The 24520-nt window shown below is 41.4% G+C and overlaps 1 protein-coding gene across 2 annotated transcripts; it reads left to right on the top strand.

The window, feature by feature from the left end:
- Nucleotides 1-364: 364 nt before the first annotated feature.
- LOC133510661 (ankyrin repeat domain-containing protein SOWAHA) lies at nucleotides 365-23587 on the top strand. Of its 2 annotated transcripts, XM_061838865.1 has the most exons (9): nucleotides 365-802; nucleotides 4849-4910; nucleotides 5711-5935; nucleotides 12388-12444; nucleotides 12624-12725; nucleotides 19073-19159; nucleotides 19793-19865; nucleotides 22175-22270; nucleotides 22377-23587. In XM_061838865.1, exons 1-9 carry the CDS (start codon nucleotides 670-672, stop codon nucleotides 22547-22549), a joined length of 1008 nt encoding a protein of 335 aa, XP_061694849.1. In that variant the 5' UTR covers nucleotides 365-669; the 3' UTR covers nucleotides 22550-23587. The 2 variants fall into 2 exon arrangements, with proteins under 2 accessions (XP_061694849.1, XP_061694840.1); XM_061838856.1 differs by lacking the exons at nucleotides 19793-19865; nucleotides 22175-22270; nucleotides 22377-23587 and adding an exon at nucleotides 19352-19645.
- Nucleotides 23588-24520: the final 933 nt, after the last annotated feature.

A 24520-nucleotide genomic window follows, 5' to 3' on the forward strand; every position in this document is an offset into this window, starting at 1 on the left:
TTCAGGAAAGCAGAGCATTCACCACCCATGGCTTTATTGAGGGTAATGCTAACAAGTTCTAATACCAGATGTGAAACAGCTCTCCGTTTATTAATTCATTATAAATGCTGGGTACCTGTAAAGTAAATTAGTTTTTGTGAAGTCCTTCCCCAATACCTTCAGATGATTAAATACTTAGTGAGTACTTTTGCCACCGTTGCCTGTTCACTGTCCTAGAGTCTTCAACAATTGTTTCATCAATAATGCACGTTTTTTTTTTCAATTGTTAAACTTTATACGGTATTTGAAAAGTTCACGACTGAACGTATTTGTGAGCCTGGCTCTGTGTTGTCCAATGAGGTTACGTCAGGAACCGGAAATACACTTGCCTTCCTTCCAAAGAAGCATTCAATGTCGCTACCAGAAATCGGCCAAACGAGAACTATCTGGTAGCTGAGAGAAGATGCGACATCAGGAAGGGGTTAAAAAAAAAATCGAACGGGTGGAGGCGCAGCGGTGGTCAACATGCTAGCTGGGGTGGAGTGAATTGTTGACATGGAGAGCCACAAATTAGCTGAGCTGAAGACTTCGAGGGTGGCTGCGTGAGAAGAAGAAAAAAAAAAAATAGCGCGTCGAAAGAAGCCGCAGCGTCCATTGTGTAGTAACGTAAATTCGACGTCAGAAGCAAACATGAGTGATGTGAGCGAGGGTTCCTTGCTGGATTACTTCTACTCCACTTCGGGCAGCTCAGGCAAAGTCAGAAATGCAGACATACTGAAGACTTTTAAGCCTTTTATTGGCCACAGTGACGCCCAGTTGCGTGGTAAGTAACACTGGACTCGTAAAGTTAAACCAAACGTGAGTTCTTATCTCATATTGTGTTCAGTTTGCGTGTGTTATGTTCAAAACATTCGTCTTTCCATGCGCCCCCTACTACTTATTGCATTTATGAAAAAAATAAATAAAAAGCCAGGGAGATGCCGTTGGACTGGGACTGGTGTCATTTCCTCCCCCGTGAAGGGAACTTGAATCGCTCTTAACTCACTGACCAGCAGAGGGAGGGGCTACTATAATGACGTAATCTCCCGCCATGGGTCCAAATCTACTGCCCCAGATAGCAAGAAATATTTCGTGACCAATTCGAAATGATTTTTTTTTCTAATTTAATATTTAAAATGTTATGAACAAGCGTTAAGTTCAAAAAGTAAACCATTCCATGTCTGAAGGTGTCTGGATCGGAGAGGAAAGCCACACAATAACAAATCAATATTCAAACTAAACAATATTAAAACTTTTTTTGTGGTCGACTTAACCGAGTTACTTATTTTTTTCCTCCGTATCCTTAACTTCAACAAAGTGTTCTGAACAAACTTGGTTTTATGGAATATGCATCTAAAAGCAACAACCTGTCTCTTTCTTGACAAATGTTGTCATTGTGATGCCAAATTTGTGCCCATGCTCAAGAGCGAAATGAGACTGTCCTGTATTGTTGCAGTCAAACACTCCACAGTTAATAACTGATATATTTTGTTTGTATTGCTTTTTTTTTTTTTTTCCAATGCTGGCAGCTAAATTCTTACATCCAAACACTCAATGATAGGTTTCCAATTACGCCATCTTGTGTGTCATAGAGGTCAGAGAACACAGGTGATGGGTGTAGCGTGAAGTTTTTTTCTAGCGTTAATTTATTTGATTGGCCTAAGGACTGTGGTGACATCATTAGAAACCTATCCTTAATCACCGGACAACAACATTTGGTATACCCCGAGCGTGGCGACTGTGGCTAATGTCCAGAGGTGTGTGACGTTGCGGAAAACCATCTACAGTTTATACTACCTGTTTAAAAAAAAAAAAAAAAAAAGCTATAATGCCCTAACATGCAGTAGAATTTGTCTGTGGACACAATGTTAGCATTAAAAAGCTACATAATGCTAATATTATCCAGGCATACCTGTTAAAAACGAGAATGTCCTAATGAGACCTGTGAAAGCTGTAGTGTGCTAACATGAACTCATAGTACCCAGCAATGTCTTAATAATAAACATGAGAAACTGCATTACGGAAACCTTCTACCATCTGAAGAACATATCTAGAGTGAAGTCTTTTATGTGTCAAGCAGACCAGGAAAAGCTCATCCATGCTTTTATCTCAAGTAGACATGACTACTGTAATGGTCTTCTGACTGGACTCCTCAAAAAAGAGTATTCAAAAGCTGCAGCTCATTCAGAATGCTGCAGCTCGCGTTCCGACCCAAACAAAGCGATCAGAACATATAACTCCAATCCTAAAGTCCTTGCACTGGCTTCCAGTCAGCTTTAGAATAGATTTTAAAGTTCTGCTACTGGTCTATAAATCACGAAATGATTTAGGTCCTTAATACATGAAAGAAATGCTTACGGAATACAAACCCAGTAGAGCTCTGATATCGACTGACTCATAGTGAAGCAGCATTTAGTTTTTATGCTGCACACAAATGGAATAATGTAAAATGTTTTTAAATCCAGGGTGAAAACTCTTTCTCATACTTTTTACAATACATCCACTTTTTGATCATATTACTTGCACTGTATGGAAGTTTTTACTGTATTTTCTTTTGTCATTTTTATTGTTTTTATCCCGTTTTAAATGTTTCATCTTTTATTTTTTTCTTCCAAAGGCCTTTAATCATGTAAAGCACATTGAGTTACGTCGTGTACGAAATGCGCTTTACGGTAACTGTAATGCATACTAATTGCTAAAAACAGTCTCCTAATACGAGCTGAAGTTTGCTTGAAAAACCTGCTTGAATGGTAGTACAAACATTTTAACCAGAATTATAGCTGGACAAGCGTACACTTATCCTAAGCCTTATGAATTAGAATGTAAAATGCATTGTGTTTTAAAATTAACTAATTCATCTTTAGCAACATACCGATTTTATGTGAATTAGCATTTACACGCTTACGGTATTTTACAATTCTCTTTCCCCATTTTTCTAAGAATGTTTTGCAATTCTCTTTCCTTATTTTTTTTTTTTTTTTATCACAATCTCTGGCCGAAAGACAAACATTTGTCAAGCATGCCATTCGAATGTTGATCCAGGGTGACCTTGGCTGCTGCCACATGTGGTCCAGATGTGACGTCAGTGCCATCTGACGTGGCTGACCGGTGATTAGAGAAGTGCTTCCCGTAGTGAAATGTCTGCCCGAACATGTGGTTGGCGCTCCTCGTGTTGTAAATGTGATGATCGTGTTTTAATCACAATTAAGTCCACACGCATGACGGGATTTACATGTGGATTGGGTTGTGGGGTGGGGTGGGGTGGTATTTTTCATTACATCACAAAAGTGGGGCATGTTGGTGAATGGAGGACCATGGCAATTGAGTTTTCGGTCAAAAGATAACTGGGCATTGTTGCTCGCTCTTGTAAGCATGGAATGTTTGTGTGTCAAGTACATTTTAGCTGCTACTTCCTGTTGTTGTGGGAGCACCGCCGGTGTCCTTTGTATCCACACTGGGAAAAGGAAACCTCTTGCTTGTCTATGTCGGAATGCAGGCAAACACCTACCTAGCTGTCATGTAGCTAGCAAATTGTGCAATATTGCTATACTGTGGTATGTGAGTCTTGGCTCGTCAGATGGTTCTTAGTTTGAAAGTGGCCCTTTGGGAGTGACAACATGGCCCCACTGCCCCTGTTATCTGTCTGTCTGGCTTCCTGCCTGTGTCATAATCACATGTACAGTATTTTCAACCACAGTGAAGGGCTAACATTGTATTGTAATTTCTTTACTCAACCAAGGATGCGTGAACAAGGTGAGCAAGGATAATATAAAAAAATATGAACTGGGATGTTGGGTTCCTGAGTGGTAGACGTGCTGACTGTTGGTGTTGGGGTTAGCGGATGGGTTGGCAGATATTTCGGAAGTAAGAGCCAATTGAGCAAAAGTCTGATCGAATTGTAACCCGGAGGATCCTCAGAAGGTAATAAGAGAATTTACCATCATCCTAATCTCTTTTATCGCTTGCTCATGATCTCCGACCAACATCCTTTAATTGGTTAAGGCCTTACATAATTGCTCAGCTTCTGCAGTGTCCACGCTTATGGCCGGAATATTCTGTCACGAACGCATATACTGTACAGAATTTTTAACTCCAAAACAGAGCCAACTCTGTAATAAAGAGCAAATGAATAATTTCTTCAACTAAGAGTGGATGAACAATATGAGCATGGTTATTACGAAAATGAAGACTATATCGCAAAAGTCTGCCACAAACTACAATAAACAAAAACACACGAGGAGTGAAGAGGTAGGCGGAGCTCTTTGCTAGTGATGTAGATAAAATTGAGAAATTCAAATGGCCTGAATTCATGTCTCCTTACAGAAAAATGTCTGAAACTCAGGAATACTTGGATGATGGAAGATTGGAAGATTAATCGTGATTAATAATTGTGATTATAGTATTGATCAAAATTATTGTGATGATTATTTTGGCCAAAATCTTGCAGATGTGCAATGCTGTGTAAACCCATGTGTCTGCCACGACAAAGATATGAGTATTTATTTTGGTGACAAAAGTCTTTCAGTGCAAAACCAAAAAGCCACAGTTGGGTGGTTTTCGGCCAAAACATTTCAGGCACCAGAATTTTAGTCCATTACTAGTACGAGTACAGTGCAGTATTAGTAGTATTGTCACTGCAATATCTACAAATCTACTATACTACTGTTTATCATTACTTGAATGTCTTTTTTTTTTTATTTTTTTTTTTTTATGCTGGACCTCCATAACTACTTTTGCTTCTCATAGTGCTTATATAACGTGATTATATAACATTGTGGGTTGTGGATACACAAGTTAGCCTCAATGTCAACTTTTTTCATGTCCTTACAGCTAAATACAGAGAAGAATTCAAAGTCATTATTGACGGAATTGCTGTGGTCAAATCAGAAAATGTAAGTACAGTAAGCTGTATGGCTTTGAAGTGTTTGAATTTTGAGTGGTGGGGAACTACATTTGTCTTTGTTACTCTTTCAATATGAGTGTAAATCTGTGGTACATAACACATTATAGGGGGTCCTCAGTTGGACTTCTGCTGTTTGGAAGTTATGGACTGTGACATGAATAAATCATCACTCGGCACAAGAATACATGCTCAGTTATCGCCATACCTACCAGAAGTGTGTTTCATAGTATCTGCTTTTATTACGACTGAACTATGTGCTAACATATGTTAGCAGTAGAGTTTTTCTTTTCCTTTCGGCTTGTCCTGTTAGCGGTCGCCACAGTGTGTCATCTTTTTCCATCTAAGCCCATCTCGTGCATCCTCCTCTAACAGCCACTGTCCTCCCTCACCAAATCCATCAACCTTCTCTTTGGTCTTCCTCTCGCTCTTTTGCCTGGCAGCTCCATCCTCAGCACCCTTCTACCAATATACTCACTCGCTTGTCTCTGAACATGTCCAAACCATCGAGCCTTGTCTCCAAAACATCCAACTTTGCCTGTTCCTCTTATGAGCACACTTCTAATCCTATCCAACCTGCTCACTCCAAGCGAGAGCCTCAGCATAGCAGTAGACTGTGGTGCATTATTATTTGCCCACAAATTTGGGTAACGTTGCCACCATGGGACTGAAACTACGAGGACCCCCTGTAGGTTGCAGTGGTGTAGAACTGGCCTGCTTGTTTCTACTATTCTGACCCCTCTCATGTAGCTAAACGAGATGAAATGTGGCCTCTGTTATTTGTCTGTGCAGGGTGAGAAGTATCTTTTCCTCAAGAAGAAATATAGACAACTGCTGCAAGCGCGAGACAAAGACAAAACTCAGATGCCCGATGTGGACGGGCAAAGACACTCAAGTCCCACCAAAGTGCAAGCGAGTGCACTGTGGGAGGCAACCGACGTCTCTGATTGTCGCTCCCAGCAAAAGGAACGTTTGGATGAGCTGACTACGTGTGGCGAGCCAGACAGCGCTAATGAGGTGAATAGAAAATTATTCTATTATGTTGACCCTAGCTAGCATGTTTGAAAGAAAATCCTCCATTTTTCATGACAATTTTCTTCATTAGCGGTTTTAGAAAGGACTTTTATATGTTTCAGATTCTGATACTGCAATTGCTGTTTTAAAACGACACTGGTCCGATCGCAGTTTCATTTTGTCAGAGCTTGTTGAGATGGAGGCGTCAAATTATATACACAGAAAAAAGCCCGTGCACATACATGTGTTTTCACTGAATAATGTTATGCGCTAACAGTGCCGCCATGACCCACCAGGTGGCGTCAGATTAATTGGCTGCTTTCTTGAAGGAGTATAAACCTGTGGAGTGGGAGGCAAAGGGGGGCACAATCTGCATTTAAAGTCAGCCTCCTGTTATTATGTTAAGCACCAACATATTGGATCTAATTAGAAAGATAATAATCCCTTGTGCCCAAAGAAATTCATCACAGAGAAGTGTATAGTGCTCCATTAAATGGAGGTGTGTGCGCGCGTGTGTGTGTGTGTTGTGTGTGTGTGTGAATGTGTGTGTGTGTGTGTTAAAAAGTGGTTCAATCGGATTGTGTTAAAAGCGTTGATAATTGATCAATCAAGAACAACAACAACAGAGATTCCAAGTTGCTCCCACCCGCAGAATGGTCATTTCTGGTCCATTTAAAATTCACGTTGCCATCGCCATCATCATTTAAAAAAAAACACAAAAAAAACACATTTTGGGTTGCACACATAACAATCTTCAGGTACATTTATAAATCCAAGTGATAGCGAATGAAGATAGTGTATGTGGTCAACTGTTGCTGAATAGTTTTGACTATAATTTTAAATGGTAGAATGTACTTTCCAAATTAAAATCTCTAACCTGAAGGAAAACAATGCAGCCATTTTTTTGTTTGAAAAGTAAACCAGAAGCTTGTAACTTAAAGACCCAAATGCTGTCATATTGTAATGACTGTGCAAGTCAAATTTTAAAAAAAATCTATCAAATATGCTATGATATACTCGACAAAGACGAAGCCTCAACATTTGATATTGTCATTGTTGGTTGCTGAGTAGTGAAATCTTGCGTTAAACAAAATACATTTTAGACGTTTAGAATTTTTGCTTTATCCCGATCACCTCCAATAGGGTTTCACAATGTACCCATGCCATAAGGAAGTGATTTCACCTGTTTTGCCAAATGTGGAAGTTGGTAGGTAGCACATGTACACTATCCACTGCAACAAGAACATCAAACACATTTGAATCTTACTTAGTTTGCTATTTTTGCCCACACAGTTCTTCTAGTTCATTAAAAATTATGTCTTCAAACCATGACATAAATATTGACACGTTTACTTTTTTTCTGGCTGTCTGGCATGAAACCAGACGTTTCCTGTTTTTAAGTCAATTAGGATTACGAAAACTACTGAATGCTAAATTTCTCAATTGCTTGTGTATAACTGTTTGAACCGAGGAACGTAACATCTTCAGGGATCTGGAAAATTTCAACCAAGGATGAACCAGACTCGTGCAAGTCCACAGTTACTGGAGCTTCCTATCTTGGCTAATTTCTGTTGACCTTCCCATGATGTCATATAAACAGTGATGAAAGTCCTCCGAATTTTCCCGGAATTCCGGATCTTAAAATTTTCATGAAAATTGTTACGGAAAATTGAGGGAAAATTGCCTAAAATTAATCCGGATACTAGTTGACAACATTGAACAAACATGCATTTGAGTTTGTTGTTTTGTTTTCATGAGCGTAGCCACGTTGAGGCACTAACACTAGTAAAAGTAACGCCCCTCCCCTCGCATTCTCTCAAGACGTCGATTATTTTATGTGGTCTTGACATTAATTCACGTGTTTATTTCATAAACGTTGTTAACTAAACAAGCTTGCTCCAAAACAACCGCTGTTCACCCGGAAACAGGAAATGCAAGTTAACCGTACAGAGCATGTTCGAAAGCGCATGTTCAGAACTGCATCACGTCATGCGAGCGCGTTTACGTCGAAAGTCATCAACATCATGAGCCATGTCAAAGGAAATTCAGTTACACCAGGGGTTCTCATCGCGAGGCAATGTGACGGCGTGCCCCCCACCTCCTCAAAAAACACGTTAGACTATCATCCACCTCGTCGCTTGATTCAGGTGTGGCCAATACGTTGAGTGCATGCAGATAAAGGCGCCTTCTAGCAAGCCGGCCTCCTATTTATGGCAGTCCCGCGATGCGTGCTCCCCCCACAAAAAAAACGTCAGGATTCCCAGCAGGAATGTTTGTTCCAATGTATCGCTTGTTGCCACGAACTAAACTGTCAGCATTTTTAAAACATTGCGAGTATAGACCGTTTGTGTTTATTCCTTGTCAGGCCAGTGCATTTAACTTTACTTCAGATAAAATTTGTCAGATTTATTGATGAAAAATTTTATATACCATTTTATATCATGTTCTACTAATATCAGTTGAAATTGGAAATTATCTTTTCTGAGTTTTAAATTTTAGTTTTCTATTTTAGTTATGTATTTTTTTATTTTATTTTTAATTTACATTTATGTTATTGATAAAAGTAAGTTTCTTTTAGCTCCTCCCTTTCGGGGTCGCCACAGCGTTGCATCTCAGATGAACGCAGATATTTGTTTGGCACAATTTTTACGCCGGATGCCCTTCCTGACGCAACCCTCTCAGGGAGTGGAGGCCCCAGTGGGATACGGCCATCCCTAATCACACCCGCAACTTTATCTGCGAGCATGACTGACCACACCCGTACATTTTTCAAATGTGAGTGACTGCGTATCTCGAAATATTAAAGGCAACTGATTATACTATTAGCTATCCAGTGATAGGGAGATGGGGGGCAAAAAAATTCTGGGCTTGGCCCTTGGGGAACATCTGCCCAAGTTTTTTTTTTTTTTTTTTTTTTTTGGGGTCAGAACTTGGAAAAATTTTACTTTAAATTTTTGTCTGAATTTTTTTCACAGATATCGCCAGAATGCACTACAGCCATCCATTTTTTCAAAAATGTCACAGGGGGGCATGCCCCCGGACCCCCCAAGTGGTCACATTTGTATTTTCAGGAATTTTCATGAAAGTTCACTTTCATCTCTAGATAAAGACGGAGTGTATTTCAGTGGCTTCAGGTGTGTCTAGTTCAAATACATCCACAGGTGTCTTTGTAATTGACATAAATGGTGTCCGTAAAGCTATCTGAAGCTTCATCTGGGTTTTCTCAAATTGTTTAAAGGAGCAGTATAAATAGGAATAGTATAGCGCTGGAGCAGCTTAATATCCCTCGGATGAAGCTGTTGAGCTCCTCTACCAAAGACTTACTTATGTCTCCTGGTGTCACATCAAAGGCTCTGAAGTTTGTGAGGCTCTGTAGACCCCGCCACCCCTCCCGAGGTCTGTTGCTGGCAAATGGGACTCTGTTATCCTTTTGTAGTCCATCTTGGCTATTTGAATGCCTTTTTTCAGATCAGATCAATCTGTGCTGTGAAGAGCTTTGTCACCTGACCTGAAGGCAGTGTCGTGGGCCTTGAGGAGTGCGTGGAGCTGGCTGGTAATCCAGGCTTTGGAAAAACCCTGATGCTTTTTTTCATGAACGCAGTTTCTATAAACAGCTTTATATAGTCAGGTACTGCCCCTGTGTATCTGTCCAGGTTCTAGTTTTCAAATAGGTCTCACTCTGTGTGTTGGAAGCAATCCTGAAGTTCGCCGAGTGCAGACTCTGGCTGGGTTATTGCAGTCTTTGTGGTGGAGCTGGACTTGTGTCTGAGGGAGATGTATGAAGGAATAAGCAAGAAAGAGATGTGGTCTGACTCACCAATGTGGGGGAAGGGGTGTGGTTCTGTAGCTGTGCAGGTGCAGGCTGGAGTCTGCTAACTGCATGCTAGCTTCAGGATTGTTCGGGTCATCTTTTCGATGATGAGGATGCAGCGATCACAAACACAGCGATTGACCGCAAGTTGTAATTCCAATTTGTCGTTTTTGTTGGTGATGTATCTATCAGGCGTTGGTCAGGTACAGACTTGGAAGAGGTGGTCTGTGTGGGCTGTTCTTTACCCTGAGCAGGCGGTCAGACCAATGACCGCGCTTCTACTTCCTCACCGTCCTGTGCCCGACAACAATCCAAAGTGAGTCAGGCAATCTCGATAGCTCATCTGGAATGTTATTGTTGTAGTGAAAGTCACTCGAAACTGCTGTTTTGTGTCGGTGTCTGAGATCCAAAAGTTTCTGGTGAGTATAGCAGTGTAGTGCTGAGGCGTTCGTGAGCAAAGTGCCCCGCAAAAAAACAAAAAATATGAAAAGAAGAACTGATCGTCGGAGCCAAAAGCTGCTTTGTCTGAGTGGGTCACCATTATCATCTGAACTGGTTGCCAGCCAATCACAGGGCACATAGAGACAAACGGCCGCATTCACAATCACACATGGGGGCAATTTAGAATCTCCAATAAATGCATGTTTATGGGATGGGATGGGATGGGATGTGGGAGGAAACCGAAGAGCCCGGACAAAACCCAGCCAGGCACGGGGAGAACACTAAAACTCCACACAGGTGGGGCCGGGATTCGAACCCCAATCCCCAGAACTCTGAGGCAGATGCTCTAACCAGTCTTTCACCATGCCGCCTCTGGATATAAAAATGTAAAATAATCTACACCCTCACAAGACTCCCTGTGAACCGGGAAAAAATTCATGTCTTTGGAGGTATCTGACAATGGGATCAGGATGTAAAGTATATTATAAATGATAAATATTTGTAATATAAGATTTTTTTTTTACTTTTTTATGCAATCTAAGGGTTTTTTCACACCAAGGTTGAAACCAGAATTGGTAAAGTTGAATTAATACACATACTTGACGATGGCACTTTGAAATCTCATAAACTTTGCTTCAGATTGCAACTGCGTCAACCATTACAAGGATGAGGCAATAAAAACAATGTAAATATTGAAGCCATAATTTGACATATTGTAGAGGAATGATTGTTGTTGAGTTATTTTTATACTATTAAATAATATACTGGAATTACTATCACACAGTAATGTTCTTGATAAAAATTTGAGAATATGGAAATTCAGAAACATCTGGGGGAATTGTTCTGGAAGTGAATTGCTGTTGTGTGGCAGCTCTGTATTGTGCTTGTAAACATCTTGTTTCAGCTGTAAATAGTAAAAACCAGACGGACGGAACATATTCCGATCCTGTACTCATTTGTAGTGTGTGTGTGTGTTTTTTTTTTTTTTCAATTAATGTTCATTGCACAGTGAAATATACAAATATGGCAATGCACTGCCAGCACAACATACAGTAAGTAAATAGCCAATTGAAATGTGGTCTTGCATGCAGTAATCTTTTAAACAAGTATCTCTAAGAGCTACCCACCATTACTTTTAATAAATCAAGTATAACCTTCCACTCTCTATAAGGAACATTATGTTTTTAAAAATTAACATGGAATGTTGCTGGACTGAGTGCTCTATAAATGGCGTCAAAAAAAAAAAAAAGAGCATGGGTGGGGGGGCAAAATCCACTCAGCAATTTTCCAGTTTTGAAGGGACTCTCATCGATAGACATAAAAGTGCTTCAGTATCACGGCAAGTTAAATTAACAGGAATCACTTCTCCCACTCTTGTTTTGTCACTTGGTTGCAAGGACCTGTCCCTCTGAGTGTAAGTGCACAGTTCCCGGCAACATCCCGCATTGCTGGATCCTTTATAAATATCACTGGCAGAAAAAAAAACAAAAGAACTGACGGATCAATTTTTGCAGGGTCTCTGTGAGAAAGACACCATCGTCCTCATCCTTCACCATCCTCGGGAACCTTACACCATTCACTTAACACCAGTCTGTGTTCTATGGTCAATGGACGTCACTTACAGTATATAGCGCTTTATCTACACCATCACAGTGCCCAAAACGCTTTACAAAGCCTCACATTCACACACTCATACACCAATGGGCGGCTAATGCCTTGCAAGGTCCTGCCAGCTCCACTGGGAGCAAATTAGGGTTCAGTGTGGGATTCATACTGGGGACCCTTTGGTCACTGGACGATTCTACCAACTGAGACAAAATCTTTAAACATAAAGACAAAATTGTAACATTTAGAAACAGTTCAAAATCTGCTCTCCAGAATCCAATTGAGACCTAATCTAATTTTACGAGTTGTCATGCTGCAGGTTTACAAGTGACTGCTAGCCGAGGTTTACACCAGAGGCATTCATGTATTTTTTTTTTCAGCCGTGTTGTTTTGTATTAATTGTTAATTGGATTGTTATTCATTACCACGTGTGAAACGTCTGTCTCGCTGTCTTGTTAGCTTGCTGTCTGACACCCTTTGATCAGCAGCAGTGTGACTTCGAGCCATTGTGACACACTAGCGTTTGTGTGTGTCTGTGTTGATGGTTATGACATTATATAACACTTTTAGTCATATTTCACATTTGTCTAATTTTCAGTGGGAGTCTGAGCAAGATGAGGAGTCAACAAGTAGTATGGGTTCTGCTGCTGTTGCAGTAAGTACATTGTAGTAACTTTTTTCTCGTTCAAATTTGTAAGTTGTAGCTGTTCAACTGTATCTTTTGTGTGTAATAGGTCAGCTTGGCCAGGTGAAGCTGAGCGACCTTGGTTTAATTTAGTAATTTTTGCAATGATTTTGGAAAAAAAATGACAAGACAAACCCTCTCATTGCCAGCTGGACCCTCTAGAAAAAGAATGGATCTACTTTGCAGCAGGCGCTAGAGTTCCTGACCTCTGTCAACTACTTCGACAGGACCCATCGCTTGCCAACAAGAAGGTAGGCTGTTTTCATAGGTCAAATGTCAGCGAATTAAGAAAGTTTGATGTCAACAGTTGACTACTGAACCTGATGCAGTCACTGATTGTAGTAGCCGGATGAGCGTTCATGTTTCAAACCAATCCCATATTATTTTTGGGAGCAAAGTTAATACAAACCAATTAAGCAAAATGCCTGACTTTGGTGCGGTCAGCGTGGGTTTAATTCCCGCTCAACGACAGTGTCGATATGTGTCCAATGCACAATACAGTAGGCAATACACGATGATGACAATAGGACCACCTCATTGGCGTGTCAACAAGAATGTTGATGTTCAAAGTTACTGCGCTACTTTGTGGTCAACACCAGTTGGGGACCAAATGTTCAAAGTTCATATCTGGTTTAAAGTTACTTTCTCATCAAAGTTACAGTAGTTTGCTCTTTAGTGTTCATACCTGTTAGTTTGTTACTTCACATACTGAAAAAACATTGTGGACGTGACGATAGATTTTCAAATGCACTCCTCAAAATCAAATTGTGAGTCGATTGGAAATTTAAAAAAAAAAAAAACACACACACACACAATTGATTTCTATTTAGATTAAATCAGTGTAACGGCTCTTAAAATCTTATTTTATATATGATTGTATTGTTACCCAAAGGGAAATTTCAGTTGGGACTTGGAAGAGGACAGATTGTAAATCAAACTGGAAATAAAACCAATGTTGCATCAGAATTTTGCTGACACATTCTCTTTTGCTTTGTGTCCAAACCAGGACTTCACATCTGTAAGTATTTGATCCATCTCTTGTTGCATGCCATCAAGAGATTAGATTACTTACATTTATTCTGCAAAAGTCCATTAAAGGATTTGTTGTTTTAGCAGTGCTACAGTGAACAGAGACTGTGTGGCTACTTCTTTCCCCCCCCCCCACAATGTAGTCAGAACATCAAACTGTCAAATATTTAGTGTGGCAAAACTTTCATCACTTACAGTACTTTTGTGTAGCTTGTAGGGAAAGTTGAAGAACACTGAGGTCCTTAAATCTGAAACTCAAACAAAATCTTTGTTACAAATACGCCGCTTGACTCTAGCCGGTGAGACAGTGAGTATGAAAGGATTGACTCTGTGCCTCACTTCTTTTTACCTTTTCTTTGCCTTTTTGTGAAACTCATTCCAAAAGAAGTCCCCCCAACGAGGGTTGTTAAGAGAAAAATGTAAAAGAATAAAATTAATGATAGGAAGTGACGTGTTATCACACTCACACTCAAAGCAGTATTACGCTATCATCACCCTACGCATCACCATTTGCTATATGTTTATTGCTAAGTAGTTTTTACACTTGTGTGACAGTTATGTAAAAAAAAAAAAAAAAAAAACAGATGAGATGAATTAATGGCACAATACACCTTCACATTATGCCTTTGGGTGTGTTTGAAAATTCAATCTGACGCGTTGACTCGAGTCATTTTTCCATGAAGTTAACAGATAAGTGTGTTGGCCATTGGCAGGGATACTTCACTTCTGCCTGTACACATCTAGTCCTGCCCAACACGCTGGCCACACTCATTCGGAGCGGCAGGAATCTGCTCCGGCACTCCAAGACTACGGCAATCTGAATAACCACACGGCACACTCAAACAAGCCTCTGATTTCCGGAATGTTTCGGAGTGTTGAGCACACGCATGGTGTGAATTTCTGAACGTACCCTTTGTCATTCATGGTTAGTGAATGTAGACTAATTTGTTGTTGTTTCTGATGATGTTGTGGTACACTCGCCTGACTTTGGTCTGGGCAGAATGGGTTCTGTTCCGACTCAGTGACAGTGAGAATGTGAGTGGCAATGGTTGCCCCTGTCGATATGTACCCTGTGACCGACTGGCGACCAGCTCAGGGTGTTGTTGGGCTTTCGCCTGAAGTCAGCTGGAGTAGGTTCCAGGCCACCCTGACTAGGCAAGGCCGTGTTGAAAATGGAAAAAGAATGAAAGGGCAAAAGAGGTAAAAGAATGACAATGAAAGCAGAAGTTAAAACCAAGTTAAAATGATAGTGTATAGTCTAAGCCTCTCTCTACCTAAATGGAATGGAACCCCAATTAATGTTGCAAACACCTGCCTATTTGCTGTTTTAATGTGTTCAAAAGGGATCTTAGATTATCACAGCTACTGATGGAAAAAGACTTTAGCAATGTAATGTAGGTTTTACATATTGATCATTTTAATTCTTTTTGTCTGTCTTTTCTGGTCTTCATGCCCTCCATTGCCACTGTATTCTACAGGGGGTAAGTTTCCTTCCTCACACTCCTCTGAATTACCTCGTCGGAACTTTTTATGCCTTTGAAGTTGCTCCTTGCTTTTTTTGAACCCGGAATACTAGCTGGATCGCAATGCTTGCCTGCCCTCGGACCTGCGATCTGCTTGTGTAACTTTCACAAGCTCTTTCTGAGATTTTTGTTCCCCTCTTAATGGAATTCCAAGAAGGCTGTGTTAAAATATCCAGATCATGCATTTCAAAGGTCCGCTATCAAAAGGATTATGAAAGATAGCTTTTTAGCTCCTGTGCCCCCCTTGACAACCCAAATCCTTTTATTTGTCTCCCTGTGCGCTTAAGAGATTTGAGCTCATGTTTGTTGTTCCTCCCCAGTGTCACAGTTCTCACACTGTCCTGTGGCCACGCCGGACCACCTTCTAAGCCACCGCAGTCCCCACCAGACAAGATAGCACGGCCGCCATTGAAGTGCACGGAGAACGGAGCAGGGGGTGGGGGGTGGTTCCATGGATTAAGGAGATCCTTAATTCCCCACAAAGACTTCACCTACTTAAAGATAATCTGAAAGTAATAGAGCAGGCTGGGATTAATTGTAGAACAATGCTGGTCGTGTCCCTGGGAAGGTGCTAAGTCCCCTTTGGTGTGCTTTGATCTTCCCTTTTAGCTTCCCGATACAAGCAGAGGAAGATGCTTTTTCCACAGATAGCATTTACACTTACCTTACCCAGAGGCAAATAAGGTCACATGACACATGAGAACCAGTTTTGACCTTTCACCGGGACCGTCAGACTCTCAGGAAGAATTATGAGTTTCCCGTTTCTGAACAAATCTTTATTTTAGGATCATGTTCTTTTAAGGTTTGCACGTAACCTTATTTGAAAGTGCTCTCATGCTGTGTGTTTGTGTCTCTGCTCCCATCTTGACATGGACTTCGCACCCTGCTGGGACCTGCTCTTCCACCTGGGCCACACAGTTTGTAAGTACATCATCTGCCCATCACTCCTCTTATTATCCTTCCTTCTTTAGAGGTAAGGGGGTCCCAATAGGCATCCCTCAAGTGTTCAGGCAGATGGGGGATCAGGAACAGAAAACGAGGGATGCGGGAAGGGATGATGCTGTATCCTGTTCAGGCTCGTCCATCACTCTTTCCCACTAGGAGATTACTGACAAATGGCGCTTTGGCCAATCTGTCTTGTGTTGTGACAGCCAGCTTACAATAGAGCCTCTGTAGATCCAGACTACATCTATGCTGCTCAGTCTTCTGTACACCTCCTAGCACATTACAGGACTCTTTTTGTTTTAAAATCAAACAAGAGCACTGCAAAGGGGTTGTTGGTAGAGTGGAAGTCTTGTCAATTGCGATCAGGTCAAGGTATCCTTGAGCAAGATGCAGAACCCCCAGTCGCTTCTGGTGCTGCGTAATGAGCGTCTGAGTGAGCTACTACTTTCCTTTTTTCATGACGTTGTGCCAGTGATCAGTGTGGACCATATTCTTTCATTCATGTCTTTTTTTTTTTTTTTTTTTACTTCCCTGGCTTGCATCACTTTTGCCAAAATGACTTCTGCCTCACCCTTTGTGCATACCCGACTATTTTGCGAGTCATGGCCTTTGTGGCGGGCGTCATTGAAATCTGTGAGTGGGTAGAATTCCCAGAATGTGTGGAGTTTTTCTGACACATGGGAATGCCATTGAAATCCACCTGGAAAATACGTAATTATCGGCAGGTTGCGGTTAACAAGTCCACTGCTTCATTGACAAGCAATACTGTGGTCATGACTGCGTGCATCGGTGTAACAGGAGCAATCAAGATTTTGTGGAAGTACTTTAAGTAACCCAGCAAGCTGGCAGCCTGGGCTTTTAACTCAGTGGCCGGTGTTTTCTTCTAGCAATAGAAATGTCACCAGTTACACCTGATTGGTCCACCCTCCTATCCCCACACCCCAAACATTGAGTACTGAAAAGTTCATAGAAGTAAGATGGTGCTCATGGAACTACATGATGCTGTTTTGCGAGCCAATGTCATGCTGACTTCAAATTAATCCCGCAGGCCGGACCGACAAAATTACTCTACAGGCTGGAAGGGTCCCACCAGCCAGGGGCTCGATATGTTTGCTTTAATTGGTGTAAAATTGTGCACGTACTGTACCTGGAAATACCAATTCTTTGACATATATGGTACTTGTTTTGCTGTTGTCTCATGGGTACATATTTTATCCTGTTGCCATAGAAAATTACGTGCTTACTAATATCGTTTTCCTTCATATTTTTTTTTTCTGTTAACCTTAATGAAAACCTCTTCAAGACTGATGACCAAAACCCTTTGGAATGCTGCAGCAAATGTGTAAGGTACAAAGTAGCTCTTGCGGGGTTCCCAGGGCGCGTGTTCATATGGCCGACCTGAAAGACAATACTGTTATAGAATAACACCACGCCGGCCCAAGACAACCTGACCTGATGAACTCCTGCAAGTCCTTCTAAGAACTTCTATAAAGTTTCCATGCAAGAGACTTTATTCACATCTGAGGTTATTTACACTTGTCCAAAGTAATGAGTCATTCAGACGTGGCTCGTGTTTGATTTTCCGTGTTAAGGGTCTGATTCCGACAGGACGGTTGTGGTTATTTAGCTGACACCTGTTGATAGCCCATAATTACGCACCTTAAAGAGTGATGGAAAAACACACGAGATCACAGTCCGACAGGTGGATGTGTGTTCTCCCCCACCCCCTTCCCTGCTACATACTTGCCTCTTTTATTTTCACATTGCATGCCACCATGTGGGCGTACCTTTGTAAAGGGTCGTTACTGCACTTTGACGTGCGCTGACATTCGTGTCTGGGTGGGACTCCCCTTTGCGGGTCACACTAACATCATCAATCTTGCCTGTGGTGACAGGTGGCCGGGCCCCCCCTGCCGTGCGCACAGCGCTGTGTTATTTTGTAATTAGGCAGGAAACCATCCCTCCATTCATCCTCTCCGCTCTTGAGTGCAGCTGGTCAAATTGGCGGCAAGTAAGAAAATGTGATGACAAGTTTGTAGCCACGCTTATGGTGCAATGTTTCTGAGCGTCATGAGTAGGAAGTGCCTCAGATAAAAAAGGCTTTTTTTTTTTTTTTTTTTGGGAGGAGCACAAATCTCCTAAACATGCTTTATGGGCCTTTCTTTGTGCACCGGGGACATTCTGGAGCAGAGAAGGGTCTTGATTTATTCCAAGAAAGATGGAAGCATACAAAATGTCTTGGTCAGTGTAAGAATTAAGATTCAGGGCTTGAGTCTGTCATATGATTTATCAATTAATGGATTTTGTGTCATGCCACAATGAGTTTGTCCGTACAATGTATTTATTTAAGTTACTACAGTTTTATTTTTTAATCTTCTTCTTTTTCTTTCGGCTTGTCCTGTTAGGGGTCGCCACAGCGTGTCATCTTTTTCCATCTTTGCCTATCTCCTGCATCCTCTTCTCTAACACCCACTGTCCTCATGTACTCCCTCACAACATCCGTCAACCTTTTCTTTGGTCTTCCTCTCACTCTTTTGCCTGGCAGCTCTATCCTCAGCACCCTTCTACCAACAGCACACCCCACTGCTGTTCTGCTGCGCTCATACATGTCCTGTACTATTCTAGCATATTTCTCCGCCACACCAGACTTGCGCATGCAGTACCACAGTTCCTCTCTTGGTACTCTGTCTTTCTCTAGGTCTACAAAGATACAATGTAGCTCCTTCTGACCTTCTCTGTACTTTTCCTCGAGCATCCTTAAGGCAAATAGTGCATCTGTGGTTCTCTTTCTAGGCATGAAACCATATTGTTGCTTGCAGATATTCTGTCCTGAGTCTACCCTCCACTAGTCTTTCCCATAACTTCATTGTGTGGCTCATCATCTCATCGCATCTTCTTTATTCCTCTGTTTACTCTGTTTGTAGAATAATAGTAAAAAAAAATGGGTTATCACTCGGTAGATGGAGTCAGTTGCAAATCCAAAAACGTGTCATCAGTGTTCGATTAATGGGATTGACAAACGGTCATATGGGGTTGTTATACATTATGTGCAAAACCCTCTCCTTCAGCAAAGTGGCTGAGAACGTCTTTATCTCCTACAGACTGCTCTGCACTGGGCTGCCAAACACGGCAACGAGGACATGGCAGCTCTGATCGCAAATGCCGGTGCCGATGTCAACACCAAATCAGTGAGTTAATTTTATCTCCTCGGTCATCCTTGTAAACGCGCAAGATTTAAAATTGCGTAGCTGCTTTTGAGATGTTTTTCATGAGGGATCAGAAATGAAAGGTTCTGTGAATTCCTTCAACAAAGTTCTGTATTGATGGAGTCCGTTTGATCTACTTTTTATCTCCCTCTCTCTCCATGTGTTGTGTTGCAGCACGTGAGTATCCAGGCTTGTGGCAGGTGCGTAACTATGCAAACAAGCCGGCATCACTGGGGTATAGCTGCCCTCTGCCATCTGAGCAAAGATCCAGCTGTGCAAATGCGCTGGAGGACCACGGTCGCCAGGCTAATAAATCATCACATCATGTCACGTTAATTGTCTCCCATAACATGGCGTCTGTGTCCCAGCATGCTCTGCTCTGAAACGACGTAATTTTCAACGAATTACCCGGCAATTATGTTTTTATCGTTATTTGCTGTTTCTATAAGCTTTTGTAATTTGTATTTTCTTCCCACACTGTTTGTATTGGCTGCCCGGGGCTCTGGAAAACTCCAGGGGGTAGGTACTCGGAAATATTGCCCCCGTTACCTTTGCGCCCAGGAGGAATGCCGCCACTGTTCCCTTTGCTCATATACATTATCTCCTCTTCCACAGGGTTATACGCCTTTGCACATTGCAGCGCTGCATGGCCATCAGAACATTCTTGATCTGCTCGTAGGGACCTATGGTAAACAAATACACACTTCCAGATGAATCACTAATACACATAATTACAGGTTATATGCATCAACTGACAGATCACGCTCCCATCATAGTCCTTTCTGGTGAATTGTCACACAGAATAGCCAGAATATTTAGACAAATTGCAGCATATAATAAGACCCATTTCAAGAATTGCGTCGAAAGGTCTGCTTTCACAAAGCCAATCATTTTGACTTTTGACAGGGGTCATTGTTTTTGTGTGCCATTTGTAGAACTGTATTCCATCATTGAGAACCTTTCTGAATATTTTTGACTCGCTCATTTGTTATTTTTATAAAATTGTATAAAGAGCCTGGAATCCAGAATGAGACTGAAAATGTGTTGTTGGCATGTCTGCCTCACAGTCAAGAGATCCAAGTTTTGAAACTGCTCTGGCCCTCTCGGGTGTACCTCGCATGTTATAATGGGTTTTCTCTGTTTACTTTCATCGTCCCCCACATTCCCAAAACATGTATGATATTGTATGTTCATTAGAGACTACAGTGAAGAAAATAAGTATTTGAACACCCTGCTATATTGCAAGTTCTCCCACATTGAAATCATGGAGGGGTCCGAAATTTTCATCGTAGGTGCATGCCCACTGTGAAGAGATAATCTAAAAAGAAAAATCCAGAAATCACAATGTAAGATTTTTTTAATAATTTATTTGTGTGATACAGCTGCAAATAAATATTTGAAGACCTGAGAAAAACAATGTTAATGTTTGGTACAGTAGCCTTTGTTTGACAAACGTTTCCTGTAGTTGTTCACCAGGTTTGCATACACTCCAGGAGGGATTTTGGCCCACTCCTCCACACAGATCTCTAGATCAGACAGGTTCAGCTCCCTCCAAAGATTTTCTATTGGGTTTAGGGCTGGAGACCAGCTAGGCCACGCCAGAACCTAGATATGCTTTTTAGGGAGAAAATCCTTGGTTTTCCTGGCTGTATGCTCCAGGTCATTGTCATGTTGAAAGACCCAGCCACGACCTATCTTCAATGCTCTGACTGAGGGAAAGAGGTTGTTCTCGGGATGGAACTCATCATTCGTCTTCCTCCAAACACGGTTAGTGGAATTATGACCAAAAAGTTCCATGTTGGTCTCATCTGACCACAAAACTTTCTCCCATAACTCCTCTGTATCATCCAAATGGTCATTGGGAAACTTAAGATGGGCCTTGACATGTGCTGGTTAAAGCAGGAGAACCTTCCGTGCCATGCACGATTTCAAACCATGACGTCTTAGTGTATTACCAACAGTCACCTTGGAAACGGTGGTCCCAGCTCTTTTCAGGTCATTGACCAAGTCCTGTCGTTTAGTCCTGGGCTGATTCCACCTTTCTAAGGATCATTGAGACCCCACGAGGTGACATCTTCCATGGGGCTCCACTCCCATTGCGATTGACAGTCATGTTTAGCTTCTTCCATTTTCTAATGATTGCTCCAACAGTGGACCTTTTTTCACCATGCTGCTTGGCAATTTCTCCGTAGCCCTTTCCAGCCGTGTGGAATCGTACAATTTTGTCTCTGGTGTCTTTGGACAGCTCTTTGGTCTTGGCCATGTCACAAGTTTGAGTCTTACTGATATTATGGGATGGACAGGTGTCTTTATGCAGCTAACGACCTCACACAGACGCATCTGACTCAGGATCACAGATGGAGTGGAGGTGGACTTTTAAAGGCGGACTAACAGGTCTTTGAGGGTCAGAATTCTAGCTGATAGACAGGTGTTCAAATACTTATTTTTAACTGTATCACACAAATCGTTAAAAAAAAATCATACATTGTGATTTCTGGATTTTTCTTTTTAGATTATCTCTCCCACAGTGGACATGAACCTATGATGACAATTTCAGACCCCTCCATGATTTTTAAGTGGGAGAACTTGTAACATAGCAGGGTGTTCAAATACAAATTTTCTTCACTGTACATTTTCCATAACCATGAATTTGAGTGTGAATTATTAGTTGTCTATATATGCGCTGGGATCGGCTGGTATCCTGTCCACGGTGTATTCTTCTTCCCTCACCTGAAGTCCACTGGGATAGGCCCCAAGGTCATCCATGACCGCAATGACGTCAAATTCAATGTAAAGCTGTACACCGGAACCGTAGCTGTCAACAGCCAAAAATATCAAGAAAAAGACACACCCGCGCTTCACATGGAATTAGTTCATTTTTAAATTGTACTCTTATGATAATGTACACATTAATTTCAAGTTATTTTTTTACGAACCATCTTTCACCCTCAATGATAGATAATACTGTATACTTATGCAATAACATTTTCCCATCAGGTGCCAAGGAGAATTTGAGAGATTACAGCGGCCACCTGGCCTTCCATTACCTCAACTACAAAGAGGCAGAGGTTCCAGAGGACGACTGTGAGCTGCGTGAGTGCGCTTTACTTTCAGACCTCAGCGGGACGACGGGATACTGCAAGTCAGTGAAGGATCACGCAAGCGAAGTCCAACTGTTCGGTATCTTTCACAACAGCAGAGTTTCAAGTGTCCCAGGCCAGAGAGCGTAACAGGAACAGGAAGTTGGCATCGCTCTTCCAATCCAAGAAGAAGTGGGGCTCAGCCGAGGACCTGGCGCCCATCGAGGAAGAGAGGACGGCGCCGCATCAGCTCGCTGTTCCCGCTTTCAGACCGAGGAAGTTTTCTCGCTGATGGACCGTTCTGCAAGTTGAATTCCCCTTTTTAGAAATTGTCACTTGCTCGTAAGTTGTCAATTTTCACACGGGACAGGACAAACAGCATCCTCCTTACACACTCAAAACTGTTTCTTCAGGTATTATCTACTATATTTTGCGACCATCGCAGTATTAACACTCGAATGTAGGTTGTCTTGTGATTTATGGCTTGCCTTATAGCTCAGGATAATTTTCAAGTTAAGGAGTGCTGTTGCATTTGTGTTTACACTTTGAACCTAAAAACCAAAATATTTTTTTATTGGGGAAAAAAAGTGAACTATCTACCTAAAGACTGAATGCTTTACGACTTCTACAGTTTTACGAAACTTGACCGATGACAGCCACTTACATACTGGCTCATGCTTGCACAGATAGAAATTCAATTTTTTAGTCTTCTGGGGTAGAACTCTTGCATTTCATTATTTCATGCAATACTGAAGCTTTTATTTCATTTTTTTTGTTCATGCAATTAATTGAGAGAAAATGTTATGTGGTTAAAGTGAGCTGTGTCCAGTTTTTTTTTCTTTGTTTTGCGTGTTTTCTTGCCGCAAATGTCTTCAAATTTTTTGATAATCTGAGAAATGACATAAATTACAGAATAACTTGGCCTGGGTGGTTATGTAAAAAAATAATCAGTTATTTTGATTGATATTGAAGTCATGATTATCAAACACCAATATTCACTGATGAAGTATTATTCAACTACCAAAACTCAACTTTAAATATGTAAACGACAACCAAATACTATATTTGTAATTAAACTACTACGACAAAAAAAAAAATCTTCTTTGAACAACAGAAAAGGATGCAATTATTAAATTGAGCAATGCAAAATTGTCCAAGCTTAATTGAAGAAACAGGCAATTTCTCATTATTTCTTTTTCTTTAACTCAGATTAATTCAGTCCTCTGTTTGATTTGAAGGAGGAGAATATGCTCAAATCTGGCCTATTTTTACACAATAAAAAGGTTGAACATGGAAACATATTTCATTTTCACAATGTTTACAGCTGACACTGTGAAAAAATACAGCGCATGTGCATGTCAGGCTTGTAGCTGCCGATGTCCTTTCTTAAAGAAACATAACAGGCGTATGCGCACCATCTGCTTGGGTCTAATCCGAGATGTCTGGGCTGTGAACTTGTGAATCAGTTGAGTTGACTTAGAGTTGACACAGCAAAAATGCAAAATCTTAGCCAGTGAATTCTTATTTCTAGTGAAAGCATCAGACACTTTTGACTTTTGAAATTTTCACCAAGACAAAGAAAAAATCACTTCATATTAGTTCCAGTGGTAGATTTCTGATTTATGTCTGGTTTTTTTTTTTCTATATTTGTACTTGTTTTGAGAAGGCCATTTTACCTGTGAAGCAAATAGTCAAATGTTCTTTCCACATAAACAGTAGTGGAAAACAGAAAAGTCCACTTTGTGACCACTTTTGAACGATTTGTACGTTCATGCTAGCAAGTTCTATCGCGATCGCCGCAAACCATTTCCCATGTTCAGTTTTAAAAAAAAAAAAGAAAAAACTTTGTGCAACGGGCCCCTGAGTAAGACCACCACAGCGTGTTTTTTAACTACCTGACTTTGGGGGCCACAGATGGAGTAAATATGGGCCCTGCTAATGCTCCATAAGGCTTTGGCGCTTAATTCCTGATTAGCTGAAAAGGGCAGCACTTGCTCTCGGGATCTTGGGATATCAGACGACACCGAGGGAGGGTGTGTGTGTGTGGGGGGGGGGGCGAGGGCAAGTGTTTTTGTGCCTCATTTTTGAAACGGGGATGTTGGCGGGATAAGAGGGAGTTTCTGTAATAGATACTTATCTTACTGCCCTCAAGCCCCTCAAACAAAGTCCCCCTCTGAAGAGATTATAACCCAGGGAGGCACATTAACTCTAATCCCATGCTTTGAGGCCTCGCACCCCCGTACCACCCTCTGCCCCATTTATT

Source organism: Syngnathoides biaculeatus, chromosome 2 (genome assembly GCF_019802595.1).
Source record: "Syngnathoides biaculeatus isolate LvHL_M chromosome 2, ASM1980259v1, whole genome shotgun sequence".
NCBI classification, from domain to species: domain Eukaryota; kingdom Metazoa; phylum Chordata; class Actinopteri; order Syngnathiformes; family Syngnathidae; genus Syngnathoides; species Syngnathoides biaculeatus.